The 9,441-nt window shown below is 47.1% G+C and overlaps 1 protein-coding gene across 1 annotated transcript; it reads left to right on the forward strand.

The window, feature by feature from the left end:
* The first annotated feature begins 7,298 nt into the window (after positions 1 to 7,298).
* On the forward strand, positions 7,299 to 8,915 carry LOC146354262 (volume-regulated anion channel subunit LRRC8D-like). Its single transcript, XM_084829796.1, has 2 exons — positions 7,299 to 8,413; positions 8,645 to 8,915. Exons 1-2 carry the CDS (start codon positions 7,299 to 7,301, stop codon positions 8,913 to 8,915), a joined length of 1,386 nt encoding a protein of 461 aa, XP_084685922.1.
* The last annotated feature ends 526 nt before the right edge of the window (positions 8,916 to 9,441 follow it).

Here is a 9,441-nt window from a genome sequence, read left to right on the forward strand (position 1 = left end):
GGAAGAAGAGAATTCAGCACGGAAGTTACAGCAAGCTAGGATTCCAGTATTTTTCTCAGATGTGCAAGAAAAGTGGAAGGGTCATATGAGGAGCAGTTGGGGGCTATAATTATTATACTTATTATATATAAAAAAAGGTGTCCCCAACCAGTCGTGTCCGACTCTAGGGTGCGGTGCTCATCCCCGTTTCTAAGCCGAAGAGCCAGCGCTGTCCGAAGACCCTTCCGTGGTCATGTGGCCGGCATGACTGAACACCGAGGTGCACGGAATGCTGTCACCTTTCCCGCCGAGGCGGTACCTATTTATCTACTTGCAATTTCTTGCTTTCGAACTGCTAGGTTGGCAGGAGCCAGGACTGAAGACGGGAGCTCACTCCGTCACGCAGCACTCGGGTCTCGAACTGCTGTCCTGCCGACCTTCCGGTCTGCAGTTCAGAGTCTTAACCACTAAGCCACCGCGGCTTATACAGTGCCCTAAATGAACACAATACTACAGAGTTTCATAAGCAAATATGTCAGCAAGGACCTGGTTACAGGCAGTTAGGTTATGGGATCTGGGGATCTCACTTTCAGCCCAAGTGAGCCAGAACAAATATATAATTATTTATATATAAATATAAATAAATTGGAGAAGGAGCAACAAGTTGCTGAGATTGAGGAGCAAGCGCTAAGGTGAGGGCTTTATAGGGCCCAGTGGACAGGGATTGGCCTTTGGGGGTCAGCTGACAGGATGTGCCGGCAGGGTGGTACCAACACTTAGATGGTGCTGTTGGACCATGGAGCTGAAGGTCACATGATATTAAGCAGGCTTTTAGAGCAGTGTGTGTAACACTGCTGCTTTTATTTTGAAGGAAAAGCAGCAAATCAGCAATAGCTGCTGGCAAAGAGAGGCAAGTTGTTCCTCCTCCCTTTTCTTGTCCTGCATCAGTGACTGGGAAGGGGGGGTGGAAAGACCCCTCCACAAATCAGTAAGCCCCCTAGAACACTGACCTTTGCTGTTGGTGGGGGAAGGTGTGCTAGCAAGAGAAGGCAGCAGCTGCTTTGACCTCCCTTTCCCTTGCTCACCCTCCCTGGACACCATGGCAGGGCCTGGGCGTCTGCCTATCTATCTATCTATCTATCTATCTATCTATCTATCTATCTATCATTTATTACATATATATCCTGTATGTTTTCCTCCTTAAGGAAACCAAGGCAGTGTACATTATCCTCCTTCTCTCCATTTTATCCTCACAACAACAACCCTGTGAGGTAGGTTGGGCTGAGAGTCTGTGACTGCTCAGAGTCACCCAGTGATCTTCCATGGCTGCGTGGGGACTAGAACCCAGATCTCCTGACTCCTAGTCCAATACTCTAGCCACTATACCACACTGCCTAGAAAGAAAGTGCAAGCAGCCATCACTTGCCCACTCTTTCTAGGTGGTGCAGTATAGAGGACTGGTCATGGAAAGAGCAGGCCCCGTGTCCTCTCACTTGCTCACCTGCGCTCTCCGTCTGGGTGGTGTGGGGGCAGGGACTGGGCTCAGTCCAGCCCCCTCCACCATGCTGCCCACTGGCAGAGGGCAAGTGAACAAGTAGGAAGATGAGGTGGCTGTTTCTCCAAGGAGCAGCAGTTGCTGCCTCTTTCTTCTGGCTCACTGGCTCCCCTCTTCCGAAATGGCACCACTGAGCCCAATCCTTCCTCCTGTGCCATCTAAATGGGTGTTGAACCGCTGGCCCACGGGCCAAATCTGGCTTGCCTGGGGTCACAATCCAGCCCTCTAGGGCTCCCCAGATGGCCCCTTCCCCTTGGCCCCACCCATTTCTTCTGATGACTGACCCCTGATGGTTTGCTGGTTTCTCAGTTTTTGTGCAGCTTTCCCCCCGTTCCAAAAGGGTGAAACGCTCTCCTGAAGCTTAGTGACTGGGCAGCAAGAGCTTGAAGCTACAATATCCGAGTATTTTTTGGTATGTCGGCCCTGCAGTGGTGAATAAATAGTATTTTTGGTATTTGGGGCCCGCTCACCCCGACAGTGAAGCCCCCGAGAACTTCTCTGACACTGAATTTGGCCCTTGGGTGAAAGAGGTTCAGCACCCCTGTGGCAGCCTTCCAAACAAAGAGCGGAGGGAAGCTATCAGGCAGCGGCAAAAATCACTTGACCAGTCCTTGCCGCCAAGAGACGGAAGGTGGAAGCGATGGCGTAGAGGCAGTGGCAGCTCCTGGAAGGAGAACTGCACGCTCATCCTCTCTCACTGGGCAGCAGGACTGGGAGGTGGGGATAGGGCTCGTTGGGCCCCATCTGCCTGCCTGCGCCATCCAGAGGCAGAGCACCAGGTGTGCAGGAAGAGGAGGTGGCTGCTTTTTCCACCACCAACCTCCTAAGCTGGAGGGCAGGCGAGTGGGTGGGCAGAGGCAGCCGCTTGCGCTTTCTTTCTAGGAAGCACCAGCTCTCTCTCCCTGCCCCCCGCCCCGTGACTCTGCCTGGAGAGGGCGAGGGCGAGAGGAGCAGCCGCTGCCTTCTCTCGCTTGCATGCCCTGGCTGCCTCCTACAAGCAGCAGAGCTCAGCAAAAGCTGCAGATCGGCTGCTTTTCCTTCAGAATAAAACTGGCAGTGCTGAGGATCCTTTTAAAACACACACTATGTCTTTTGACGCTCAGTCTGCCAGTGCCGAATTGGCAGTAGAAACGGAGTCCGGGTGGTGCAGAGTGGGACACCAGAACCTGCCAGCAGGGAGCACTGTTTGAAGCCCTACCCCTCGGCCTTATAAAAGATCCCTGCCTCCAAGGAGCTTCCAGGCTATGATGTAGCGGTGATAGTGGGGGACTTACACAGGGGAGACCTGAATTCACATCCATGCTTAGCCATGAAGCTCACCAGGGGCTTCATGAGGCCTTTATCCCACACTTTTACCGGGGCTTCTGCTTCCCGATTCTTTCCTAGATTAAGACTGGCTCCTTTACATGTGCTTTTTTCTGGGTGTTCTCTTTCTCTGCTGTTCTATATGTTTCATTATACAGCACTGTATAATTATTCAGCTTCATTATAGATGGTGCTGTGGTATAGTGGAATTGTGCAATTTCACGGAGAGTTTAATGGTGCCATTCAGGATACGCCAGACTCTCCTGTTAAGGAAAAAACTGTGATAATGGTCACAAAGCATGGGAGAGGCCCTGGAGGATGATCATATAAAGGACCCGCAAGCTACCGTGAGCGAGCATTCACGTGGGCACAATAAAAGCCTCGTGTAGAAAGGCTTTGGGTGACCTAAAGCTATTATTATCAGCCTAATCAACCTCACAGGGTTGTTGTGAGGATAACATTTGGGAGGGGAGACCATGTACTGTATGCTTCCCCTTGGAGGAAGGATGGGTAAAAATTAAAGAAACATTCTCCTAGTAGCTCTGTGATTAATCTGTTTAGTCATAACCCCTGCCTGCCAGCACAGAGGAGAAAGAAAGGAAGAAAGAATTCTGAAGGAATTTGTCACAATTGGTAGCAATGACTTTGAAAGCAAATGAGACCTGGGTAGCAAGTGCTTTGCTTTTTTTCTCCTCCAATCCTTTCCCCCTGCATGCAGCTACCATGGAAACAGAATAAAGCCTCTTGCACTGAGAGCCACAGCAAAGAGTTGTGTGCAAGCTAAAACCACAACCAGAGGAGAGAGGGTCTAGGAGAGGACAACCTTCATGGACTGAGGGGGGAGAACTGAGATTGTACACAAAGGGAACCGGACTGCCTGCAGGTGAGCACCTGACTGCTGGACTGGAGAAGGAAGCGAGTAAGAGAGGGAGGGCAGAGCTGCCCAGAGGGTTTATCTTGGAGTGGTGCTGGGAGCCCTGCCACCTTCCCCTACAAGGACCCAGAAGTGTGTGGGGCTGTAGCAAGCAGTTTGGCAAGGCAGCAGCCAACAGTATGTGCAGGAGCTTTGCTGGGCCCAAGGAAAATTGCCCCAGTTGCCTGTCACCATCTGGGCAGCCCTGAGGGAGGGAAGGTTGGCACACAATCTATGACTAGTGTTAGAAGTGTATCCAAACGCAGTTGTGCAGATGCATGCTAAAACCACACATCTATACTTAAGAACAGCCCCAGATGCAGAAAAGGGCACACAGCAGCAGTAGCGGTGCTCAGTTCTGACATGCAGCAGTTCAGGGCTGGGACTGCGCAAGTTTTGTTAGCAGAGTGGAGCAGCTTTTCTTCATCACCAGTTTAAGCAGATCTATACAATATCATGAGCAAGCAAAAATGGCACCACTTGGAGGTCAATCCACCTGGAAAGGAAGAAAAGTGTATTCTCTCCATCTGCATGGCTGAGGTCTAAATACCGTACTCTGTATTGTCAGCTGCTGCAGCAGCAGAAACAGGACTGGGTCTGAAAGAATAGCTGCTGTTTGACCCAGGTCCCTCCAGATGTTGTTGGATTACAGCCCCTAGCATCCCTGACCATTGGCTATGCTGGCTGGGGAGGTGGTTGCAGTTCAAAGGATCTGGAGGGACCCAAGCTGGGGAATGCTGCATTGTCTGTGTTAGCACAGATCACTCAATTAATTAATTAATTAATTACATTTATATCCCACCCTTTTTCTCTTTGAGGAACCCAAGGTGGTGTACATAATCCTCCTCCTCTCCATTTTAGCCTCACAACAACAACCCTGTGAGGTAGGTTGGGCTGAGAGTCTGTGACTGGCCCAAAGTCACCCAGTGAGCTTCTATGGCCGAATGCGCACTAGAACCCAAATCTTCTGGCTCCTAGTCCAACACTCTAGCCACTATACCACACTGGCTCTCCACTTTTTAAATAAAAGTTATTTCCACTTTTATTGGTTATCTTCAGTTTTTATCAGCGTAGTTGAAGTAACAGTCATTCCTCCACTCACTCATGGTGGTATCTCATTACAGCAAGACCACTCCCCACTTGGATATATGCCTGATCTAGTTTATAAAGTGTTGGAACTGGGGGGGGGGGGATGGAAAGCTGTCTAAAAGCCGTAAGTCACATATATGGCTGTAGGAAACTTTCCACTTCAGTTCCTGATCCACATAACAAAGTCTGGTTATAGGGATCTTATGAGAATCAATATGAGAAAAGGAACTGTTGTTATTCACCTAGAGATTTAGAGATAAATTTGGCTTAATTAGAATCTCTACAGACCATTGTAATACATGGTATAAATTATATTCTTCCAAGATTTTCAAGTATATTGAACAAATTTCAAGTATATTCTGCCTTTTCATCTCTCACTGTACTATTACTTTTGGTATTTATATCCTTCCTTTCTGTACCAAAGGTATATAGCATAAAAATATAACGAAAACAAACTAAAATACCATTTTATAAACAAGAGCAAGAAATCCACAGCAGCAAGAAAGTTGACATAAGAGAAAGGGGGAAAAGGTAAGATCAACTTATTTTCTTTCTCTGTTTGTATTGTTGTCTGTATTAATTAGCTAATTGTTTTTAGCTTTTTAAAAAATGCCTGCCCAAATAATTGGAAGAGCCCACTTAAAAGCAGGCAAAGAAGAGGCCTGACAAATATTTCTTGAGAGAGTGGCTTTCTTAAATCAACTAGATTAATCAAAGTTATTTCATATCCATTTTGAAGCAATAAGCCTAATTCTTCGTGTTAATAGGGCATTCACATTCCAAGTGACCTTCTTGACCTGGGGTGGGTAACACATGGCCTGCAGGCTGCATACACGCCCCCATTCTCTTCTGCAGTCCCTGCTGTACTGCTGAATTTAGTGGTATGACAGCTGCAAAAACCTCAATGGTTTGCTGCTGAAATTTGGCACCGAACCACTATTGAGCCTTAGGAAAGACAAATCTAGCTTGTTTTCTAGCTAATTTTGGACTTCCTTTGGCTCCATGGCAGCTTGCCACTGGGTTTTTATTTTGCTGCTGGTGCAGCAGCAGTGGAAGTACAGCCCACTGGGGGGTGGGGAACTTGCCCCCAGACAGCCCAAAGTTGCCCACCCGTGATCCAGATTCATACTTGTTGCACACATTTGGGCACGTTTGCTAGTGCGCCTTTTAAAAAGTGAATGACTTCCAGTCATAGGGCAGTATCCAAGTCAACACTAGCATTAACGTAAATTATGTTGTGCTAGTGTAAGTGACCCCTAGTGTGATGCCAATAGTGTTCAGTGGCACAACAGGTTTTCCAGAGAAATCCATCATGTCATTGGCATTGCACTAGAGATCGTTTACATTCGTGCAATGTAATTTACATTAACTCTAGTGTTGACTTGGATACCGCACATAGATTTTATTGCCTATTCAAACTTGTCAAGTACTGGGTGGTTCATAAGTTTTTATACAGTCTCCCAAATAAAGCAAGTCTCTTCCCAGAAAAATGCTTTTAAAATCCTGGTTCTTGAAATGGTTCAATTCAGATCTGAGTTTAGAAAACATCGGCTCAACTTTCTCCTCCTTTTTGAAAAAGCTAAGCATGTAGAGAGACAATGGGCTTTTCTACACAAAGCTGTTAATCTTCTGTATTTACTTTTGGTTTCATTGCGGAATTGAGATTTGAGCTCTATGCAAGAAGCGTTTCTTTTCCTGCTTTTCTGTTATATAACTTCTAGGTGGCACTGTGGTATAGCAGACTACTGCAAATACACAACTGGAAACAATGTTTTCTTTCACCATTGGAAATAATATCCCATTTTCCCTGCTTTAAAAAAAAAACCTCACCTAAAGTGCTGTTTATAAACAAAAGCAAAACTGGAAGGTAACAATGTTGTCTAAAGAACCCATAAACTACTGTGAGTAGGGAATGACAAGTGCACAATAAATGCCTTGTGTAGAAAAGCTCAAAAGCAGGGGAGCTATTTTCAGAATGAACCACAAACTCCAGACATACAGGACTGTGTAAACCAGTGTTTTAAAGAAATTTGGTCTCAGTCCTGTGCTTATAGAAACTGGAAGTAATGCTTTCTCTCTCTCTCTCTTCTGACCTATCCTGTTCCACTTTCCTGGGAGGGGGGGAACTTCCAACACTCATGGTCTAGCAACATGAAATATTGCACTTACATTTATAGGCCAACCTATTCTAATGGAGGTAACAGCATCCCAGAGGTTTGGTTTTTTAAATTAAAGACTCCCCCCGAAGGTAGAAGGATAAATGCTTTAGAGTCCCTACAGCGTCAGCCTTGTTTTTCTGCAATTTCCATCATTCCTCACTGCTGGCTATAATGGCTAAAGCTGTTGGGAGATGCAGTTCAACAATATCTGGAGGGCTACAAGTTGCCAGCCCCTGTTTTAGTGGAAGAACTAATGAAGCTCCTGAATTCCTACTTACTCTTTTTTTTTCTCCTAGGGATGTTTACCCTGACAGAAGTGACCTTTCCCAATGACAGCCATTCCCGGTTCCAGACTCTAAAGCCTTGGTGGGATGTCCTAATGGACTACTTGGGACTAGCAATGCTGATGGTTTCTCTTCTCTCAGGAACTCTGCTAATCTCCGTTGACAAAATGACTTGCTTGCCTCTGAAAGACAAGCTAAATGAGTCCACAACAGTGATACTGAAGGCTGGAGCAACCGATCATGTCATCAGTGAAGAGTTTCCTCCTGCAAACAGTGGCCGCTCAATGAACCTTGACTACCAGCAGTACCTGTACATCAGCCATGTCTGCTATCAGAAGGCTTTGCCCTGGTTCTCCAAGTATTTTCCTTATCTTGCACTTGTCAACTCCCTTCTCTTAATGGCAAGCAGCAACTTTTGGTTCAAGTACCCTAAGACCTCATCAAAAATTGAACACTTCTTAGCCATCCTCCTGAAATGTTTTGAGTCACCTTGGACCACCAAGGCTCTCTCTGAAATGGCCTGCCAGCACTTCCTAGGCCTATCCAAACCCATGGATACTGGAGAGTGTCAAGAACGACTCATTTCCCCTTCATCCTTGTCTCCCATCCTTGACTGGAAAGATAGGGAACAGGGCCGGGCACTCTTTGAGAAGATCCGCAGATTCAGGGCACACACTGAAGGTGCTAGCTTGATTTACGTGGTCTACACAGGACAAACGATCTTCAAAGTTGCCAAGATCCTAGTTGTACTGGGCTACACCTCCAACTGTGTGGGATCCATCTCTTTCAAGCATGTTTGCAGGCTGGATGCAGAGAACCTCACTGGCTATTCTACTTTCCTCTGTACGCACAGCTTGGCTTTCATACTGCAGAAGTTGATGGCTACCTATTTGTTCTTAGTCCTCCTCTATGGAGTAGTGGGGGCTTACCCACTCTTGTGGCTGATACAGCATCCGCTGCGCAGCTACTCTTTTAAGCAAGTGCAAGAAGACATCCCAGATGTGTACAATGATTTTGCTTTCCTGCTGCACATAGCTGACCAGTGCGACCAGCTATACTCATGGCGGTTTGCCATCTTCCTCTCAGCCATGGATGAGAACTGCCCACTGGATGTGCGCCTTGACCATGAGTTGGTTATTCAAGATTGGGTTGGGCATAATTTTCTTGCCCTAACATCACAGGAAACACACAGGCACTTATAAATAAATTAATAAACTGCATGGGTTGGAGCCAGGATCTGCCTTCTGCAAGAGGAAGGTCTCCACTCACAGAATTTCCCTCTGCCTGATTTTTGGGGATCCCCTCCCCCCCCACTCACACCACAGCTAACCCCACTCAGCAGAGTCTCTTGACTCTCTAGCTGCGTTCAAACGATCGTGGGGGCGAAAGAACCCATCATGGGTTCTTTCCCTGCCCCCGCTCCACGTGCCAGTCGCATGACCACCATTTGTATAATTACGTGCGATGCAGAGTGGGTTGCCATGCTGCCCAAACCTGGCACGCAGCACAGCAGGCCTGGCTTTTCACCCACCCCACAACCTCTACTGCAATTCGTGGGCTGTAGGGTGGGTAAGAAGCCACCCCTGCCCCGTTGCATGCTGGGTTCAGATAACACAGCAACCCACGCTTAATCGCAAGTAATTATGTAAATCATGGTCACGCAACCAGCACTTGTGGGGGCAGGGAAACCCCCCACAATGGGTTCTTTCACCCCCACCATTGTCCGAACCCAGTCTCTGTGTAGCATTTTCAGGGGGCTGGAGGGGCTGCCATGGGAAGGAAGAGGTGGGAAAGTCCACTTCCACCGAAGCAGTTGATCCAGCTTAAATCTGGATCAAATCTTATAACATTTTTTCCAAACTATTTGTCCAGATTTTAATTTCTCCATACTATCATTTCAAAAGTTAAAAAAACACCAAAACCAATACCAGGACCTGGGCATCCCCATTTTAGATACCATAAAAACACCAAAATGATTCACTTTCCAAAAGAAAAGAAAATGTGTTAGAAAATGTTTCCTGGGGGTTGCTTCCACCAGCAATTTGCTCCAAGCTGGCTGTGTGTTGAGGTCGTTAGGGACAGATGATGTAGTGACCATCCAGAAGGCACCCACGGAGCTTATCAGAGAAAAACCAGATTTCCTGAGACTGCTTAAAG

This window comes from Heloderma suspectum, chromosome 2 (genome assembly GCF_057233095.1).
Source record: "Heloderma suspectum isolate Gila_16-S chromosome 2, 16-S_ref, whole genome shotgun sequence".
NCBI classification, from domain to species: Eukaryota; Metazoa; Chordata; class Lepidosauria; order Squamata; family Helodermatidae; genus Heloderma; species Heloderma suspectum.

Bases quoted from the DNA above. Each gene is read 5' to 3' on its own strand.
- LOC146354262 (XM_084829796.1), top strand. From the start codon at position 7,299: ATGTTTACCCTGACAGAAGTGACCTTTCCCAATGACAGCCATTCCCGG. The intron at 8,414-8,644 runs GTTGGTTATTCA...TTGACTCTCTAG, and splicing joins GATGTGCGCCTTGACCATGA to CTGCGTTCAAACGATCGTGG.